This window comes from Chlorocebus sabaeus, chromosome 25, assembly GCF_047675955.1.
Source record: "Chlorocebus sabaeus isolate Y175 chromosome 25, mChlSab1.0.hap1, whole genome shotgun sequence".
NCBI lineage: Eukaryota > Metazoa > Chordata > Mammalia > Primates > Cercopithecidae > Chlorocebus > Chlorocebus sabaeus.
In genome coordinates, this window is record NC_132928.1 from 59007908 (window position 1) to 59029826 (window position 21919).

The 21919-nt window shown below is 43.3% G+C and overlaps 1 protein-coding gene across 3 annotated transcripts in view; it reads right to left on the reverse strand.

Annotated features, from left to right (window-relative positions):
• The window catches only part of PRRX1 (paired related homeobox 1), a 76080-nt gene extending 54913 nt beyond the window's left edge, over nt 1-21167 (reverse strand). Inside the window, exons 1-2 of one of the 3 annotated variants that reach the window (XM_007989544.3) lie at nt 21040-21167; nt 19450-19603 (exon numbers count right to left, since the gene is read on the reverse strand). In XM_007989544.3, coding sequence (XP_007987735.1) covers nt 19450-19549 — 100 coding nt within the window. In that variant the 5' untranslated portion in view covers nt 19550-19603; nt 21040-21167. Of the gene's footprint in view, nt 1-19449; nt 20423-21039 lie in introns of those variants that run through there. The other 2 variants (XM_007989542.3, XM_007989543.3) reach the window with 2 other exon arrangements.
• Between the last annotated feature and the right edge of the window lie 752 nt (nt 21168-21919).

Genomic DNA, 21919 nt, shown 5'->3' on the forward strand with positions numbered 1-21919 from the left:
TACCCCACTGCACACAACCAACCACTCCTTCTCCCATGCAGTTGCTTCCAAGGAGCCCACCATGATAAGGCTTGGAAATTTGAGAGAAAACCCAGGTACAGAAACAGAAAAGATGAGACTGAGAAAGATAAATGTCCTAGGTCAGTCCTCCAGGCCAGGCTGCACAGCTTCATTGACATTGTCCCTTCTTTTCCTCTTTCATTTGCTAAACTCCGCTGGCTCCATCAGCCTCCTGAGCCCCTGTAGGAGGCACACTCTGGGTGCCTACCACTGCTGCTCCATCCTCACTCATACAGCCAGTTCAAGACACCATCATCTCTCATCTGGCCTCTTGCAATAACCTCCTAACTGCTTCTCCTTCCTCCTCTAATATCCATTCTCCATAAAGCAGTCCGGTTGTTCTTTAAAAGACATAAATCACATTACAAAACTCTCCAGTTTTAATTTCTCCCCTGGCTTCCCATTGTCATCACACTTAGAATATAAGCCCAGTTTCTCAGTGCAACGTACAAGTCCCTGTCACCTAGCCCCTACATACCTCTCTGACTTTGTCATCTCTCAAAGTCCAATCACTTACTATCTTCCAGTCACATTGACCTTCTTTCTGTTCCTTGGCCATCTCAAGCTTGTTCCTGCCTCAGGGCCTTTGCACTTACTGTTCACTTCCCCTGCCTGGAAGGCTTTTCACCCTGCTCTCTACATAGTTAGCTCTCCTTCTTTTCTTTCGTATTCCTGCTCAAATAGCCTGTTTCATTTCTTTCATAAAACTTATTAATCTCAATTGAATTACTTATCTAGATGTGTGTTCATTTATTTGTTTATTGCCTCTTTTTCCCAGGAGAATGTAAAGTTCATGAGAAAAAGCAACGTGTCTATTTTATTCACTGCTGCATCCCAGAACCTGGCATAATAACTGGCACATAGTAGGTACTCAAGACATATTTGTGTAATATGTATGAAAAAAAATAAGTGTGAGAAAGAAAAAGAGATGGGCATGGAAGTCTGTTCTACGAACATAACAGATTTAAACCTAGGCCTCCAACTTTGTTATACTAACAAATCCCAGGAGATGGGGCATGGGGTGCCAGAGTTTATGGAGTGTTTGCTAGATGATGATAATTCAGTACCTTATTTCCTCTTCCGCTACTGTTCTATGTGTTTATCTTCCTTATGGGGAACTCTAGAGAAGAGGAGTGAGTAGGATGTAACTGAGGCACCAAAACCTCACTGGCATTCTTAAGCCACACAGTGTGATAATATTGTTAAGGGTGACTGAGAACATGGGAGCACACAGAAGGAACACTGAATTCAGACATTAGGGGTCGGGGAGAAGGGGTTTGGAGAAGACTGCCTAGAGATTAAATTCATCTAGTTCTAAATTTTGCCTAAATTTTGATCCTATACCAGTAAAGAGAGAAGGGCCATCCCTTTCTTCCTCATTCTGAACCACAAATCTATTTCTTCCAGGATGCAACACACTAGCTGCTTCCATTTACACTACAGTTCAACTGTATCACCCATCGACTAATCTTTTGGAGGTTTCCTAGGAACCTAATAACAAATTAAAACATTGCATTTGGGCAAATGAATTTCCAGTTCCAAACAGCCAAATTAGAAACAACTGTCTGAATCTTTTAAATAAAATTCTATTCTTGGTTATAAAAATTCATTTCCATAGCAACAAAGAACATAATCAGAAATGTTGAACCTGTCACCTTTTTCTCAGTGTTTTACAACTCAATATTAGATGATACAAATTAGGAGCTTGGTTCCACCTGTGAGGTAAAGTTGATACATAAATATCTGATTTAATATTTAATAGACTTGTCAAGAAGATATTTCTACTGTTCCCGTGATTAGAGCTCAGAAGGGCTGGGTGGCATGTTCAAGGCCACACTGTTGGAAGGACAGTGATCAAAATCAACTCCTCACCTTCAGGAAAGCTCTCTGGCTCACCTGTTTCTTCTCTAGTACTATCTTCCAACTCACTTCTTCATTTATGTTCACTGAGCCCTGTAATTGACCTCAATTTTGCTGCTTATCTGACATCTAAATGTCTAGTGCTATCAAGAGGGTTTTTTTTTTTTTTTGCAACAATAATATTTTCTGAAGGATTATTTGCATGTTTTAATTTGTAATTCTAACAGTCAGGTACCACAGTTACAAGAGTTCTATGTTCCACTGAATAAATGCCACTGAAAAACCATTCAACTCAACCACTTCCTTCCAATTTTCTAGCCACTGGAGAAAAAGTTAGAAGATACTGGAACACTGTGGAACAGAATGGTCAAGACAAGTTCTGATTTGTCAATCACTAACTTTGACCCTTCAGGCACATTGCTCCAACTCCTCTGAGTCTCAAAGCCCTATTTGTAAGGTAGGGATGGCAATATCTATCACTCAGCATTATTGTGAAAATTGAAACAACATAATTAGCACAAATTACCCAGCAAGTACCTGACCCATTATGGTATTCAATACATCTTAATTTCTTCCCTTTAGCTCCCTTCTTCCATTAAGAGACCCAAAGGCACAAGTTAAGTGGAATCATTTCTGAGTCTCAAGGCTAAACACAAATAAATATGGAGACAAATCCAGAGTCTCCTCGCTCACCTAGAAACTGCCTTTGGTGTTTCATTGATACATTTTACATGCCCATGGGTTAACAGGAATAGAACCCCATTTTACAGTCACATTATAGAAGTCACTCCTGCGTGGTGCTGGAGTTGTCTTTCTATGGAAGCATTATGCTCGCTACTCAGAAAATTGTATTTTATTTAAACCAGAAAGCCTAGCTGTCTTTGGTAACTGTTCCTCCAAAACGAAAACTCATTGAGGAGGTGATGCAGCCGGGATAACTTTCAGGACATTCATAACCAACACCAGCATCTGCAAGGCCTGAAATATGGGATGTTATGACACTTGGTGAATTACTTCTGACGTACTTAATTATGCAACAACAAGATTTGCAGGAGCATAACCACATAGTTCCCCTGAGTATGCTGCCAGTATGCTCCGCTAATGATTAAATATAAAATAAACAAGAGCTAACTGTGAATTATGAAGTTGTAATTCCACCAACAGGGTTCCATTGATGTCATAAACCACTAGAGCAAAGTTCATGTCACCAAAGGATCCCAGATGGGCTTAGAGAACTGTAACTCGGTAGTGGTCTCTACTACAGACATGGGTCCAGGAAACCCTTTCACCTCTGTTTTCTGCCCCTTCACATCTCTACAAGAGCTGTTCTTTCTTGTTTTCTTCCTTTAGGTTTTCTAAAATCATACTTATCCTGCTTTTCTAAATGTAGTTCCTTTTCATTCATTCATTGGTCTGTCATTCAAGACAGACCAACAAATGCATCCTTTGGACAGCAATTCATGATTACATATACTTCATTAGAAAAAAAAAAAAACAAAGCCTGGTATTTAATAGAAAATCCATTTAGGACAGGAGCCCTAAAACATACCTTAAAAGGGGATATTTGAGATATAACTTTAGCATGTGCCAAAACCTACTAGTGTAATAAATGTAGTTGTCTTTAAATGATACATTTGGAAAGGTTATGTTGAAATTTGAAATTTCTTTTTTTTTTTTTTTTTTTTTTTTTTTTTTTTTTTTTTTTTTTTTTTTGAGACGGAGTCTGGCTCTGTCACCCAGGCTGGAGTGCAGTGGCCGGATCTCTGCTCACCGCAAGCTCCGCCTCCCGGGTTTACGCCATTCTCCTGCCTCAGCCTCCGGAGTAGCTGGGACTACAGGCGCCCGCCACCTCGCCCGGCTAGTTTTTTTGTATTTTTTAGTAGAGACGGGGTTTCACCGTGTTAGCCAGGATGGTCTCGATCTCCTGACCTAGTGATCCGCCCGTCTCGGCCTCCCAAAGTGCTGGGATTACAGGCTTGAGCCACCGCGCCCGGCCGAAATTTGAAATTTCATACACAGTCTTTTCAAAAATCAGCATCTGAAAAAAGGGAAAATTAAAACTTGGCTTTATCAGACCATAAAAAAGATAAATAAACAAAATTTCAAAATAGAAAAATTGTGCTTTAACAACGGTCTGAAAGTAAGGAAGGACTTTGTAAGAATAGAAGATAAAGATAAACTTTCATTTAAAAACATACTTAAAACTAAAATTAAATTGCAAACATTATCCATGGGGTAGGTTGCCACTTCTTTGACACATGTTTTTTCTTCAAGAATAAGTGCTAACAACCACCTAAAACTAGTTTTAATATGTACAACCACAATTTGTCAATGTAAGACAAAAAATAAAATAAAATGCCTGTAATCCCAGCACTTTGGGAGGCCGAGGTGGGCAGATCACGAGGTCAGGAGATCGAGACCATCCTGGCTAACACAGTGAAACCCCGTCTCTACTAAAAATACAAAAAATTGGCCCAGCGTGGTGGCGGGCACCTGTAGTTCCAGCTACTCGGGAGGCTGAGGCAGGAGAATGGCGTGAACTCGGGAGGCGAGGCTTGCAGTGAGCGGAGATTGTGCCACTGCACTCCAGCCTGGGTGACAGAGCAAGACTCCATCTCAAAAAAAATAAAATAAAACAGTTAGTCTTACTTAGAATTTTTACATCCCGTGATAGTTGCCTCACATTGTTTTTCTTGATTTTATGTGGAGTGCTTAACAGAATGCCAGATGCCTAATAATTGCTATGTGTGTGCTCTTTATTTCTCACTTGTTTGTTCACATATTTGTTTATTCAGTAACTGTTTGTTAAGCCTCCTATAATATAAAAAGCACCATGATAAGTGCTCTGAGGCTGAAACTGTTTGCCTCTGCCCTTGTCTTTAAAGCTGTATGCACTCCTTTGAAGAGATGAGACTGACACTTACGGAGAGTTAAATAACAATGGAACACACAGGATACAGTGGATGTCACAAGGAAGATATTATTCAGTACCAATTGCTATGGGAGAAGGTGGTCTAGGTCAGTGTTTTCAGACTTTGTGGGATATAAAAATCATCTGGGATATTTAATATGCATATGCTTTGGAGATTCTGATTCACTGGGTATGAGTGGGGCCCTGAAATCTGCATTTTGAGAAACCTCAGATCATTCTGATGCAAGTGAACCAGGCATCACATTGAAGATATGCAGGGTTAGAGTATAAGGACACTAGAGAAAGAATCCCATAATCTGTCATTTATTTCTCTTATCCCTATTCTCTAAATTATTAGACATGAACTGCACATATGAGAGAGACACAGACAGAAGAAGGAAAACAATGACCAAAGGAAAATCTTCCTAGATGAGGAAGGGCTTCATGCACTCCAAAGAACAGAGACCCAGAATTATCTACAACCCCAATTAGAGATCCTACACAATATGATAAAATATTGACATTTTTAGCAAACACACACACAAAAACTTTTCTATATATCAGAACGCTATTGCCAAGAGAACTGTGCTCCTAATCTTTGCCTAACACTCACTTAGCATATTGAGGCTGACCTGCCCCTTCTCTCTTGCATAAGGCACATGTTAAGCTACTTTCTTCGACCACAAGCACACTAGCCTTGCAATAAACTTGTCAAAGTGCCTCACCCATGGTGACCAGTTTTCTCCACATGTACCACAACTGCTAGCCACGCTGATCTATTGCTCGAGAATGCCAGAGAGATTTAATTGTTGATTGCTTGGCAAAAAAAAAAAAAAATAGAGTCCTGGATGCTTCATGTTATAGAAGTGCCATCTGTATGTCTTCCAGGCTTATCAGATTTCAAAGGAAAATATGTATGAAGACAGGTCACATATCAAACGGAGGACAGATTGTTTATCTTATTCAACTGGTTTAGGAAATCTAAGTTGGCAAAAGAATGGCAACTTTATGTATAATTATAGTTAACATGGTGAGCATTATTCATGTACAAAAAATTAAGTAAACCCACAGAAATCTCAGTGGAGTAGTAAGGTGGTGCTATGTTAGAGGCACTATATGACAGAGAGAATTTAATGTGGTTGGCCTCCAGAAATTTATTAGTTATGTCAGGTCTGGAATAAGAACCCTTAACACCCTGTATCCCAAGTATATGTCATAGAGTCTCTATAAAATTCAGAAGCTAAATAGAGGAAAAGAATTTGTCTTCTTCAATCCCTGTAACGTCTTCAGTCCCTGTAAAATCTTTAATATTGGTGCCATCCAAAAATATAAAATGATCTGTGTTACTGTTTCATGCTGAGAGAGGAAGGGTGGCCTAAAGGTAATAACCATAGCCAGGAACTTCTGAGCCAAACTCCTGGCTCTGCCAGATACTCATGGTGTGGCCTTATAAGTATCACTAAAAGTTATGAGGCATCAGTTTCTAACTGTAGATAGAAAACAAATAGACTCAATCAGTGACATGCTGTAAGAGTATGGCTTTTGGAATATGCAAATATTTCTTATTTCGATGGCACTAAATGGCCTCCAACATTGATTGGGAAGCCACAGTGGACATATATCCATGCCTGAAAAAAGTCATACTAGTCAGAGATGCTGTGGGGTAGAAATAATGTAAGCAAAATGCCCAGTACCCTACTACCATTCCCACTGAAGGCACTCAAATAGATGCTTGCCGTAAAGGGCATTTATAACAATTTATAATAAGCATTTATTTGAGTAGGGTACTGGGCGTTTTGCTTACATCGTTTTATTATCCCAAATAACAAACCTGTGTGATAAATATTAATGTGCCAATTTTATAGATGAGTAAATTGAGACTCAGAGATTTGTCTAAAATCAGTTGGCAAGTATTAATAAATGGCAGAACCATAATTTAACGCATAATTTGCTGAATCAACGTAAAACACATGAAGACTTCTAATGTATCGAAATCTAAATTTTAAATGTTTCACATTTTGAGACCTTGCTGTAAATCCAACAAAATGCATTTTTATTTTTTTATTGTTACTTGACAACTTAATTTAGAAAATTCTCCATTCACTCCCTTATAGTATGATAACGCACATACATTTAGCCCTTTATTTCTCAAATATTTTCACAAACACAATTTCTTTCCGACCTGCTATGTTAGCATGAAGAAGATAGGTGCAGCAGTCACATGCCAATTTTATAATGAAGAACATGAACCAGAGGAATTTAAAAAGGTCTGTGCAGCATGGCAATATGTTATGAAATGGCATGCTAGCCTCTTCCTTCCTAACTCAGTATGATTTCACCAGATAATAATGCATCTGGAGGAATTTGGTTGACATCAAAGATCATGGAATATAATGAAAAATAAATAAAATGGGATCAGAGCAGCTCCAAGCCACAGTTTTCCTATCTGTAAAATGAAATAATTACATTAACCCTATCTTACTTCTTAAAATTGTTTTTATAGAACATAGTAGCATTTGCATATGTTCTTAAAGTTTGTGAAGCAGTTTTATGTTTTATCCCACCTTATCTCTCATATTAAGAATTTTATTAATTCTTTATGACAAAGTAAGTCATCTAAATAAACCAGCAGTCTGAGTATATTAATTCAGCTGAAATGGTTATATTTCAAGGCCTACATAGATTAGATTTCCTGACCTTCAAGGTAGCTCTGAATCTCCAAATCAAAAAGCCCAAAACAGTTCAGAAAACAAATATTCTCAGCACCCAGAAAAAAAAGAATGTTAAGGTAAAGAAAAAAAAGGAGGGAGAGGGGAGATATACATTTAGATAGCAGTCCGCATATTCTGAGTAAAAACGATCATACCAGGAAAAATTTCTTCCCTGAGGGAAACTAAGAACAGACTGTAACAGTCAAATGTGGAGTGATATTATTTTCTATTTCTCTTGTCAGAAGGGATTCAGTCTTTGAAATATGTCTAGGAAAACTACAGATTTTGGTTCCATGATTAATGAACTAAATTACATTTTATTTCTTAAATGTGTTGAGGATTCATCCTGTGGTCTTCCCCTGATCTGGAGGATTAGAGCTGTTGAACAGCACATCTGGTTATAGGCAAAGAGCTCTCTGGGTGGTTCTCTTTCTTTCCTCTCTTAGAAATAGGCAATGTGGGGGAACTTCAGAAACTTTTATTAGACAAGTGTGGTTTTTAGTTTTCAAAAATGGTGTTTACTCTCTCTGTTCTCCCTTTCTCATGAGGAGAAAGATTAATTATTAACATACATGTAATTCATAATTTAAAATTTCTGTTCTATCGGATTTTATATCACTTGTTAATACTTCCCCTGAATAAAATATTTGTATTCATCAGACAAATGTTTTAATGTCCATTTGGTTGGGAATAATTTTTAAATAGACTTCATAATAATAAAATACATTGTTTCCCCGAAAATATCACATTTGAAAAAGCTGAGATGCTGTAGATGCTCATGTCTGGGTAAATGCACTATCTTTAGTTTTTTGTAATTGCTTCTTCCTCTATCAAACCACACTATCATGTCCTGGAAGATGTCACTATCTTAACTCTGAAAACTATAGAGAAATAAATGTCATTTTCCTCCTTTTTTCTTACAAAAAGCATGTATGAGCCTTAAGACATTTCATTTTAAAAATTCAAGATTCAGGGACCAAGAGTAATAGAAAATGTCTAGTTTGCTACAAAATTTTCCCCCACTAATTTTGTGAGCTCTTCCTTACCAAATCATGTAAAAATTGATTTTTGGAGCAGTAGTTCTCTAACTGTGGTCTAAGAACGTCCTTTCGGTATTATGCAGGTTTTTCCAATTTCAAAAGAAGACATGTGCTCATGTCTAGGGAAGGTTCCCAGCTAGAGCCAGCAGCAAAGAAAAGGAAGCTGTTAACTCTGAAGGACTTCACTGCTGAAAACGTCCCCACTGGAACTTGAGAAAGCTGGGAATTAACTGATACCACAGCTTTCACAATCCTTGTAGAACCATTGTTAGTGTGGTGCGTGTTTGTTTATTTTTTCTGATCAGAGCAAGTGGGTTAAATGTTTAGGCAGTTTTTCAATTTTAGAGAAACACAGTCTTTGAAAATGGGGTTAAAAATTTTTCCACTGAGTAAAGACAAAATCAATAAAGAAGAATGTTAATGCAATATGATGCCAATTGTGTAAAAAGTTTAAAAGAAAATATTTTAACACCAAAATATTAACTGTATCTACCTCAGACTTGTGAAAAAATTGGTGTCTTGATATTCCCATTTCAATTTTTAAATGTATAACAATACATTTTCAAAAATGAACATGTATTACACTTTGGTATTACTCCTATAATTTAAAAAACTACTTGCAGCTAAAGATTACAAAAACAGAGATGGGGAAGAGGGGAGGAAAAAAAGGATTACAAAAACAGTAGAAGTACTATGTACAAAAAAAAAAAATCTATTTGCTTACTGCAGCAGTGTTGTACGCTGCGGAAGGAATCCACCTTTTCCCCAGAAGTCTCTAAATCTTAAAAAAAAATCTAGATAATCATAAAATATTTAGAAAATAACTACTTGTGGAGCCACTGACTGTTGTTTTCATAGTAAGTCTTGAGAAAAGAGATTTGTGTGGTCTAGATAAAGTAGTCAGAGAAGGTTTTGCAAAGGGGTGTGATGGGAGCAGAATCTTGGAAGATAGCATGGGAAGATTTGCAAAAACGAGGCACAGAGCAAGGACACTTCACATCAGAAGTCAGAGAAGCCAAAATGAGACCAGAGCACATGAAAGGAGACTAGAGCACATGGAGTTACTACACTAGCCTAGCTAGCATACTAGGGAACAATAGGAAAACAGTTACAATCTGTGTGTGTGTGCGTGTGTGTGTGTGTGTGCGTGTGTGTGTGTGTGTGTGGGAGAGAGAGACAGAGAGGTAGACTATCAAGTGATTTTTTTTAAAAAAGATAAACAATTCAATTTTGATATAAAGGATGAAAAGTGATTGTGAGTTCTAAAGAAAGAACATGACATGATTTTTTAAATGTATTTGTAGAAAACTACACTAGCATTTGTCATTCGGACATGCAATAAATATTCTTTAGGGATCTATTATATCCAGCCTTTGTCACCAACACATCAAGGACAAGTATGGACGCAGAGAGTTTCTACAGGCTAGGAGGGTGGTACAGCAGTGCAGGTGAGCCAGGATAGAGATTTAAATAGTAGATGAATTAAAATGATTTTAGAAGGTAACCTTGCTAGGATTTGGGGATGGATGGAACAGAATCATAAAGGAAGGAGAGTCAAGGATGAGTCTGAAGTGCCTGAGTCTTGCACGCACATATTACCATATAGGAAAACAGGGAAAGTTGTAGGAGGATCAGACTGGGGAAAGAAAGTTCATTAGTTCCATGTTTTGTTGATTTTTGAGGTCGAAGCACATTTGTGATGTTCAAATGGAAATGTCAAATAAGTGACTGTGGCTATGGATTGCAGCTCCAATGGAGGGTCTTGAAGCTGTCAACTGGGAGTGGTTAGTATATAGATGGTTATTAAAATGGTGGGCCTAGAAGATACCTCCTAGGCAAAAGGTATAAAATGGGAAGGGGAAGGTAAAGTGGCTAGAACTTAGGCTAGATTAGAAGGGTGTTCCACCAAGGATGGAGAGCTCATTCTCTCACTTGGTAAGCATTAACTGAACACAGGCAACAATTTAGCAACTGTTCCCAGTAGTATTCTACTGCTGGAATCTAGACCAGTATTTAGGGAAGCAGCACTGGTAGAAAATGGAAAGTCATAATGTACATAATTATTTAACATTACCTCCCAGTTTGAATTAATGGTGATACGTGAAAATGCCCAGGTATAAATGTTTACATTCAATACGTACTTCCATGGGAAGTTAGCTGAAAATAAAACAGAATGATATCTAGGCCCCAAAACCTAAGTCTCCAAGAAGTCTCTAACTTGGCTATTATAAAATGAATTAGCAGAGAAGAAAAATACATAAAGAGGTATATTACGTATAATTGAACTCAACAGTCCTCTTGTTTTCTGAGGATCCTAGAAAACAGGATTTGGAGACCTCTGTGGCCTCTAGGTGTCAGTTTTCTCTGCAACACAGATTTTCAGCAAACTGTTGAAGCAGAAAGAGTACCAAAAAAAAGGGGAGTAGACAAGGACAGGAGCCTAGGGCACTGACTCTCACCACCCTCCAAATCTAACAATCCCTTTGAAGACTAACACTAAATTTGTGTGGAAAATAACAATGGAAACCTGAGAAAATATAGTTCTCTGTATATATCTGAAGAGCTGGCTAGGTCTAACACTTTGCCCATAGTCAAGCTGATTGAACTTAGCACATCCTGGCTCAAATTTTGATTGAGTTGGGCTCCTTGGCCTTTAAGTTGTATATCTGAATTCTCTTTGAAAAGATTTGGCCTCCCCGTACATATTTAGAGGACTGGGATCACCCATCTGTTTTTATGCTTATTTGTAACTACACCACTTTCCAGCACTGTGAGGTCCTTGAAAATATAATGACATGACTGATGATGAGAAATTAAGTGAATGGGGTGAATGTTCTTATTCTCAGACAAACGTTTGTGGGAAAGCAATTTCCCTTACAGTTCTGGCCTTGTGCTCCTGTTTCTAGTGAACACTACAGCTCAGATTATCTTGGAAGGTATGTATTAACCATCATCTATGCTATGAAGACAAAACATTCATTCTTCCAGTTTGTTACTCTCACTGTTGCCTTGATTTGTTGACGCCCATTGTCAGGGTATGGTAAGAAGTCAAAAATCCCTAAATTTACAGAAGGGGTTAAAAATTTATCCTCATCTGTCCTGTGAGTCTCTTGAAACTCTTGCCCAAAAATGGAGGATCAGTGGAGGCCAGGAGTCAGATTTGCAGATTGGATATGGCTTTAGGTACCCAAGGTGCAGGCTCACACACGATTTGGGGCAGTTATTGTTCTTTTGTGAGGAGGAAAGGTTACCCTGATCCAAGGGCCTAAAACTCTATGATGCCAGGTTTTCTCTTCTGTCTTAACACTTCAGGCACTGTGAGGGCTTCTGTGACAGTTTTTCAACATCTCACTAATACCAGCCAGTTCTCCATTTCTCAGATCTGCCCTTTCTTTAAAGACCTCAAGTACATATGCAGAAAAGTCCACACAGCTCCATGGGGACAAACCCGCTCCTCCACCATGGAACCCAGGCACCAGTCCTAGCACCCACCATTTCCATCCATGGTCATCTGGCCCCACTCCCCTCCTGCCACCCTGGAACCCCGACCACCCTCATTTGAAAGGAGGAGAGGCAGGCAGCCAGTGCTCCCGCCAGCTGTCTACATGTTTCCATTAAGATGCATGTGTGTGTAGCTTATATTCATATAGTCCCTGAAGTGTCTTCACGCTATTATTTCTCACGTTTTGTTACTTGTGTTCAAGAGACTTTCTCTCCTGCAGGAGCCCAAAGATTTTTGAAGGCAGGATAGGTACCAGCGCCGCCTGGGAGGAGCGCGCCCCCTTTCGGCGAAAGAAGGGAAGGAGGAATGCGTCTGGCGAGGCTCGCAGCTCATTTAAGCAGCGCCCGGCGTCGGTGCAGCAGAGAGGAGAACTGCGGCGATGCGGTGGCGGTGTTTGTTTCTTTGCCGAGGCAGAGACCACACCATTAGAACCAAAAATACTGTGGGTTCTGTTTTCAACGTTAAAATTCTTTATAGAGTTAATTACTCTTCCACCCATTCCACAACCTCAATCCCCAGTAAAGGTGAGATCCAAAAAGAGCCCCCTGTTCCGGCCCCTATATCAACTTTACTACTGCATCTGAGTTTCGGTGTATTCTCTCCCTGCCCGTTGAGAAAGTTTCCAATCACTTCACAGCAACTCGGTGAAAGTAAACAAAATAGGAACAGAACCTGCGCTTGCCCTTTCTCATAACTCGGATCTTGGGGATTCAAATACATACACGAATTTCAGATTTATCCCTTTTTAAGAGAGCTGAGCCTGGGCGGACTCAATAATGGTAAAAAAATAAGCCCCAACGTTCTGGGGAATTAGAGCTTCTTCATTACGTGGCACAGCTAAGGGACTGGAACATGCAGTACCCGACGAATGTATTCTGGGCATAACTCAGACCCTTATTCCTATATCTGCGAACCTCGGGAACAGAAGAATCCCCAAGATGCTGGTTGTCCTCAGATTCCTCTAACACATTTGTGCATCTGATTGATTTATTCTGACATGTTTTCTTTATTTTCTTTCATAAAATTTCCTTAACCAACCACCATTTGTGCCTTTATTCCCCTCCCCTACGCTAACATGGCCCTAAAATCGTCTTCCCAGATATTTTTTCATCAAGAAAAGTAGTCCCAGGGCAAGTGAAATATGGTATTTTTTTAGGCATAATGTTAAAATCGATACCCCATAATTGTCTGGATGAGTACTTCCCTGAGGCTGCCGCACTAAATTAGAAAAATGTCAATGACAATCTACTAATATTTAGTCCACAGTGGAGCGGTACTACTCAAGAACATCTACACCTGAAAAACAAACCTGCCGACCCTGAACCACTGATGACTGTTTCTCTGCAATGTAACTCCGAATATACTGATTTTAGAATAAACAGCATTTGGAGAAAAGGGGGGCATTGCAACCATTTGTTGGTATTATTATTACTGTTTGAGACTGTTGGGTTTTGAGTGTTAGCCTGCTCACCAAGCCATTTGATTTTAAAGGAACCCAAATTCTTGTGGATACATAACGCTGACATATGCATCCTCTTTATTAATATATTGTTGCAAACGGAGTTAAAGGACACTCAAACAATGGAAGTGGTACTCAAAAGGCATCAAAGTAAAACACAGAATTCGACAAAGGGCGCCCAATCAAATTACAATGGCACTCACAATTACAATTACACTCACAGGCAGTTCTCTAAATGTTTGGACAGGAGAGTTGGCCCCTTATCCAAATATTGCCTGTAATTTTTTATCTGTAGTTCTAAGGAATACTTTAAGGGTCCTGTTAATTAAACTTCCAAAGGCTTGGCTAGAGAAAGCGAACCCCCACGTTTTACTTTTTCTTTGAGAGGGTGCTCTGACCCCCAAAACACTTCCACCACCTGTAGAAAAATAAGCAAAATGCAATCCTCATCTCCATCTCTACAAACACACTCCCGATTTCAAAAAGTTGTTCCTCGTATAGCTCCTTCTAAAGCGGGGCGGGGGGGGGGGGGTGGAGGAAATACATGCATATTTTCAGAGCGGTTGAAAGTGGGCTCGGCCCTGGAACTGGAGGGGCGCTGGGGGTCGCAATGCAGGCACAGGCGCGCGCAGATCTTTGCAACAACCCCTTACCTGCGGCCCTAGTGCTTCCGCTGAAGAGGAGGGTTTCCCAGGAGTTAGGGGTCTGCGATGATGGTGTGGTAGGCTGTTGGATGGAGCGGGAAACAGTGTGTAGGAGAGGGATTGTAAAAGAAACATGCCTCTTAAAATAAAAAATCAAATTGGTCTAGGGATCGTCGTGGTTGAAAATCTACAGTTGTTATTTCGTGGAAAAGGGTCCTGGCTGGGAGAGGCATTCAAAGCTGGGTCGGTGGAATAGAAAGGCATCATCACTGCTTCTGAATGGACTTTTTTTTTTTTTTTTTTTTTTTCCAACTGGGAGCCTGAAGGTGGCATCTTGTTGGTTTGGAGATGACTTATTCGCTCGTGTTGTAAAATCTAAAATGACACTCCTGGGAAGAGGAAGGAACTATAGGGACCCGTGTGACCCATTCCTGTTTGCCTAACTCCCTGGCGCTCTGAACTGAGCGCGCACCGGGGTTAGGTCTCTCAGCCAAAATGCAGGACTGCACGAGGTCCTCACGCATGGGAGAGGTGCTCTGAAGCGTGGGGGTGGGAATTCACTGCATTCCAGAGTTGGGGGATCTGGAGTCCCAGAGAGGACTGGAAGCCTAGGGCTTCGGACTTTACAGGCCTATCTCCCCACACTTCAAATTCCAAGTCGTCCTTCACCCAAAATTGGGTAAGGAGTCCCTGGACTATCAATTTCCCCCAAATTCTAAGAGAAGAAGGTCACCCGGGCCCCTACCTTTGCCTGTAAAATAAACCGAAATCACCACCTATTGACCGGCCTTGACATTCGACTTTGGGGACTCAGTGAGGCACCTTAATCCTGTATTTCTTCTCTTCCTCTAAAGAGAAAAGTTTCCAGGCTAACCTTAAAACGATATATTTCATTGGCTCCCCTCTTCAACGAGATAATTGAAGCCCAAATTTAGACTGCCAGCACTGGCTCCCGAGTCCCAGGATGGTGCTGCATAAGAAAATTTCTGGCGCCAGGGTTGTTGCAAACGCTGAGACTCTAGAAGTTGATATTACTGTGATGCGAATTCCAACTTGGGAGAGCCCTAGAAAATGTTCCCGATTCCTGGGAGTTTCTCTGGCGAAGAGAAGTTGACGGGGCAAGGTCCTGGGAGAGTGTGGCTGGTAGATTGGGCAGGCAATTCCTTTGCGCTGCGTTTACACCTCTCCCTTTGTGACAAATCGATTTCCCGCGTCGCTGTTTTGCATTTGCATCCCGCCGCGGCCCGGGAGCCAGCTGCGCCGGGTGCACACTTAGCACCGGCTTGTGAATGTGTGCGTGTGTGCGCGCGTGTCTAATTGACTTTCCGTCTACCTTTTTATGACTACATGTGTTTCCAACAAAAGGTCTTATTAGGACAATCTGGTTTCACTAATTTAGAGGTTGGAAACGTGGAAGGCAGGCGCATTTTTTTTAAAGAGTTTGCAGAAGTTCAGATTAAGAAATGACAGCGGGATTCACTGTCCTCATTGGAGTATGTCTGCTTATTTTAACGACCTGTTCCTCTTTCCTCTCCCTGATTACCCAAGTTCTGCCACCACCCCCATTCACACTCCACACTCTCCCAATAGCCACTGGATTCCAAACAATGTTAAAGAACTATTTCTTTGGACACTTAGTGTATTTGAGCCCAGAAATTTACTAGTCAGAGACTCAGTAAAAAGGGAAAGAAAGCACTCTACAGAGAGGACAGTGTAGTGAATGTCAACCAAGGTGGGGGTGGGGACAGAATTGCTGATGGTGAGCGGGGTGGGGAGGGTCTGGGAGAAACCCTGACTTTAGACAATATCTACTCCTTCTAACTATATTCTGCCCTCGTTGTAGTTAGGAATTTTGCAAAATTAAGAACCTAATATTGAAGGTGTAAGTGGAGTTTGCTTTGCTAATTTCAGCTGAAGAGAAAATTTAGAAAGGACAAGGACTGTTTCTATATAGCTAAAAGAGTCAAAGGCTTCTTTTTAATGTTCCCCATCTCTTTGAAGGAGACAATGGTTTCCCACTGGAGTAGACTTTCAGCGGGATACAAAGAGCGCTAGACTCCCGGTTCCATCCCTGAATCCCTTTGCGGGTGGAGGAGAGTCTGCTCTAGCCATCCTTTCCCGTGACACTCCTCTCTTCCCTGATTCACAGTCTGAGTCTCATTGTCACTGCAGGCTGGAGGCCCAGCGGTCCTGATTTCCAAGTAGCTCACAACAGCCTTCTTGGCAACTCTTGATGGGAGCCCAAGAACTAGGGATGTGGGTTCCCCCTGGAAGCCATAAGACTCATCAGGCCCTCCCATTCTCATCCCAGCGGAGAAAAAAGAGGTTGAGAAAAGTGCTTATAAAAGCAACAAACTATTCATTAGAACACTACCCTCATCTCTCTAGGAAGCAAGGCCTGGGGTGTGTGTGTGTGTGTGTGTGTGTGTGTGTGTGTGTGTGTGTGTTTCTCAGCTACTTTCTTAGCTCCAGGTGCCTGTCACTTCGTCCCCATCACCTCGCTCTGCCTTCTGTGGCCTCCTCCCGAAGCTGTCTCTTGATCATGCTTCCGCAGAGCATCCTCTTTCTGAAGCTCAGTTTCCTTTCAGGGTCTTCTCCCAACAAGACCTCTCTAGTCATTGTAACTCTGAGATGCTCCCGAGTATCACGTGGGCGAGTTTCTAGAGACTTCTTCCCTTCTCCCGGAACATACAGTCCCCAACTCCACCCGCGATGCTGAGCTTGTCCTCGAGCGCCCCTGAGGATGCCCACGTGCTCCACAGGGCCTCTGAAGCGCCAGGCTCAGGTCTCACAGAAGCCAGTCCCCAGTCCAGGGCGGCCTCCCAGCCACAGCGCGTCGCCTCCCTAATCTGCTCGGTGGCGCTCCATAGCTGGCTTCCTCGGGCCAGCCCCTCTCCATACCCACTCTAAGGCCACGATGAATCCCGTGTTCCCTTCTCAGGAGTGGCGTCCACTCAGAGCCAAACAACCTGTACAATTTGTATCCCTCTTCCCCTGCAGTATCTGAGGGCCATCACAGCTGGCTTGTTCCCCAGGCTGGCCGAGGCCGCTGGCCTTGGCCCTGGTTTTCTCATCCTCCAGCCTCTTCATAGGGCAAAGCAGCATCTAGTCTCTCCTGCTCCACTCTGGTCTTCTAAGCAGAATTTTCTTTGTGTTCCTGTTTTCTGTTGTGGGTCCAGCCTCTAGTATCGGAACAGTGGTAAATGTCGCAACTAATAAGTCGTCCTGGCAAAACAGAAACGACCAGACCTGCAGAATTGGTGAAGCTGGGGTCTACACCGAATGCTGTTCTCTCTACCTTTTTTTTTTGAGACTGAGTCTCACTCTTTCATCCAGGCTGGAGTGCAGTGGCACTATCTCAGCTCACTGCAACCTCCGCTTCCCGGGTTCAAGCGATTTTCCTGCCTCTACCTGCTGAGTAACTGGGATTCCAGGAGCGCGGCACTACACCCGCCTAATTTTTGTATTTTTAGGAGAGGGGGCTTCACCACGTTGATCAGGCTAGTCTCAAACTCCTGACCTTGTGATCTGCCCGCCTCGGGGTCCCAAAGTGCTGGGATTACAGGTGTGAGCTACCGCGCCTGGACTCTCCCTACTTTTTTCGTTTTTCATTTTCCCTAGTAAAACGTTTAAAAACAATCATAGTATTTCTCAGTGCATGTTGTTAGAACTAAGAGTGCCTATGCAAACACTGAAGTAAGGCTGCGGGTGCCGGCAGCAGAAGCAGCCTCTCAAGAACCCAAACCCTACATAGAACGTCTCTGTCTCTGCGCCTAGCTCTTTATGCGCAACTTGGGGACACCTGGTTCTTCATTCCTCAGAGTTGGCCACCTTTCTCTGGTGTCCAGGCCAGACTTCCTCATTCAGTTCCTGTAGCAGTCTGCTAGTACATTAGGTGGATCGGCCCTAGGCCTATTTTGGCTAAAAACACCCAGGGGCGCCCAGGCCGGAATTCAGGAAGCAGGGTAAAGACTGGGCGCCCTGAGCACACCAGAGGCTCTCTCTGCCGCTTGCTTTAGCGTGGCCCGCTGGGCCACCACTGTGCCCGGGCCCTGTTTCCAGTTGTTTCTACATCCAGTTTGACTTGTATGTCTATTCTTTGAGAGTCTGAAATAGACAATGTTTTGTGAAAATCATAGAATGCTGGCAGGTCCCCTGGTTCCAAGGTTTCCAAATTTGAAGACAAAATGGTAACCAGCAACTACTGACATAGAAAGTGAACAGCCTCATTTGAGAACTTACAGCTAAGTTCAGACACTTGCAACCTCGAGGAGAAGAGGGAGTATCTGTACATATCTGGCCACAAGTCACCTAGGATGAACAGGGTGACCGGTCTGTTACAGGCTTGGGGACATGGGGATACATTTGCAATCTCTTTTTAAGGCACTAGCGAAGCGAGATTTTCATGGGGCGCGAGGTTGGTCAGTGAGTATGGGGAAGGGAAACTAGACTTTTTTGGACGTTTAAGAGCCAATAGGGAGAGCTCCTCTAAAGTGACTCTGACCTCCGCACTGAAGCCCGCGCCTCCCAGATGCAGCTCGCCTGTGCGGGATCATGTGGGGCTGGATTTCAGGTTTCACCCGTAAAGAACATTCCCTTTGCTTGGACTGAGTTTTCCAGAGGCAGCCGGGCTTTTGACTCTGCCAGTCTCAAACCCATTTGCTGTAGAGGCAACAGCAGGGGGCAGAGAGCAGCTCCAGTGTCTCGGGCCGGGCATTCTCTCGCGGCCTCCAAGTCGCGCCCGGCCTTACGGTGCCCGCGTGGAGTGTCAAGTCCTGCTCCCTGTGCCTGGTGCCCTCCCACAAGCCCTCATACGCTGCCTGAGAGAAGCCCTTCGAACCCGACTCAGCATCTTTAACCCGCTGCTTTCCCAAACAGCGCTGGCTCTCTGAGTTTGCACCCCGCTAAGACCTTTTCCCATCCCAGTCCCGCCGCCCCGCGTGCGGGATGAACCGAGCCGGTGCCTGACCAAAGTAAAGAGAGTCCGCGGCGGACAGAGTTCCTGCCTAAGACCGCAGGGCCTCGGAGTGTCCCCGGACCTTGGAGCCTCTCTCCAGCGTCCTCCTTGGCTATGCCCTCGACGGAGACCCGCTTTTCTCATCTGGTTTCCCCTGTAACTGGCCCTTCCTTTGAAATCTGCCACCACCTATCCTGGTACCAGGACCTAGTCTTTCTGGCCGCGGAGGAGCTCTCGCTGCCCTACACCGGTCCCCGCCCTCTGTCCCGGGCACACACCCCCGTGGGCATGCGCCCCTCACTCACTGTCCTGCTGCGGGGTGTCGCTGCCGCTGGTGAGTCCCGGCGACTCCAGCAGGCTCCGGCCAGCCTCACCCACGTTCTCGTCCGCCTGTGCCGCCACCATGTCCCCGGCTTCCTCCAGGTCTAGCAGGTGACTGACGGAGAAGTTCTTTTTCGCCTGCAGAGTGTCGAGGTTGCCCGGGCTGTCCAAGCGGCCGCCCAGCGCCGGTTGCCGCTCCAGAACGTGCCCGTAGCTGGAGGTCATGGTCTCCCCCACCGATCCCACCCACCCCCCTCTCTTCCCGCTCGAATCAACACCAAACGCTGTGGGCGCAAGGGGGGAGAGGAGCCGAGTGGGGAAGAAAGAGGGGGGTAGTGGAGAGAGAGAGAGAGAGAGAGAGAGAGAGAGAGAGAGAGAGAGAGAGGAAGAGGGAGGGAAGGAGAGGAAGGCCAAAAAAAAAAGTGGAAAAGAGGGCGGGGGACCCCCTTCTGTAGAGGAGAGCGTTCTGCACCAGCCGCCTTCCACAGCCTTGGTTGCTTTCCTGAGGCCAAGTCCGGGGCGGTCCAAAGAGATAATCCACACTAAAATACAATATTAAAAAGTCACCCTATGTTCAAGTCAGGAGAAAAAAAATCCCTTCCAACTCTCCAAAAGTGTCCACACGCACAGACTAAAAATAATAATAAGGGGGAGAAAGGAAAGCGGAGGCCAGCAGGGCGGGGGAGTTAGGCAAACAGAAGAAGAGAGAAGAAGGGGTGGGAGAGAAGAATCAAAGTGAAGGGTTTTTTTCAAAGGTTAAAAAAGTTATTCCCAGGCAAGAGTTCAAGCACCAACAGAAGAAGGCTTGTTCCAGCTTTAAAACATCTTCAAGAAAACGTGTTCCCCCCTCTCTGCACTCCTGTGGATTCTCAGGAGTGACTAAAGTTTCAGGAGGAGAGGGTGATGTCTTGCAGATGTATTAGAGAGCAGGATTCTCACTTTACTTTTTGTAAGGAGTAAAAAAAAAAAAAAAAAAAAAAAAAAAAAAATTAAGAATTAAAAAAAAAAAGGCTTCAAGAGTCCGACGGAGGGTGCTGTTGGGTTCCCCCCTTTCCCTTCTCTCTCTCCCCCTCTTCTTGCTGGGCTCCTTTTTCCTTCTCAGTTGGATCAAGAAGCTCTCTGGCACTTCAAAAGGCACAAACTGGCATGCAGAGGAGGCTTTGTAGGGAATACAAGAAAATTGGAGACCCCTGGGAGGGCAGATCTCGACTTAATAGGAGCCTGTAATTACGTGGCAAAGCCTTTGTGCGGTGCCTGACGTTTCACAGACCCCCTTTCTCCATCACAATCTCCTTCTTCCTCCTTTCCCTGGGACCAAAAAACAGTCTGATTAAGAAAACCCCCTTTGCCAACATCAGAGTTAGAGAGAAAGGGAGAGGGAGGGAACAAGAGAGAGGGAGGGAGAGAAGAAGGGAGGGAGGGAGAGAGAGAGGGAAGGAGAGAGAGAGAGAGAGAGAACGAGAGAAGAGAAATGAGAGAGGGAAGAGAGCAAGAGAGCCCCTTTGGATTTCTAAAGGTCTAATTATCATTCCCCTGCAATAATATCACGGGAGAAAAGACAAACTGAAACTCACAGTCACTTCAAACGTGCGGATTATTTTGCTTCGGCATTAACTCCTCCAGATTTGTTTAAGATCCTGTTGGAAAATCTCATTTGCATGTTTTGATAACGGCTGTGGGGAAATTTGGAAAAAATCCACCACCATCACAATCAAATTTGCTTCTCCTTCGGCCTTCCCCCACCACCTTTAAAACACACACACACACACACACACACACACATTTTCTGCTGTTCTAACAGTTTTAGGGGGGAGTACAGGGAGAAAGTAAGCATATTAAGGCTACTTTTGGTTCCGTAGAGGGAGCCTATTAAATAATGTAATAAAATAACAAGAGGGATGCTAATGGGAAGCTCTCTTACGCCTCTCGCAAGGACTGAAGGCAGGTTGGGGAGATCTAGAGGGCACCGAGTTTATTTGAGGCTTTCCCAGCCATTAGGAATACCAGGGCTAGGCAATGAGAAATGTACGTGTTTATTAAGCTGGAGGAAAGGACTCCAAAAATATATTATAATATTTCTCCCTACCCCCTGCCAATTTTGTAACTTCTACGGTACGGCCAAGGTTGCTTCCCCAGGCGAGGACGCTAAACCTAGAGGGTCCCGCTGCCCAGATTCCTTGGAGCAGGCAGGAGCACTCACAGAGGCGGGAGTGGGGGAGGCTTCCGTGCGGTTCTGCGTCCGGCCTGGCTGTGGTGGCGGGAGGACAGAGAGGGGCGGAGGAACCCCCATTTAAGTTTACGGATAATCCTCTGTCGTCCGTCTGCGGAGCCCTAACTTGACAGAAGACAGAGAGGTGCTGAGCAGTTTTTTCATGACCTGTTGGAATTTGGTAAGAGCTTTAACAGTCTCATTAGAAGTGAGTTACTATATGACGACTAAGTAAAATATTAAGT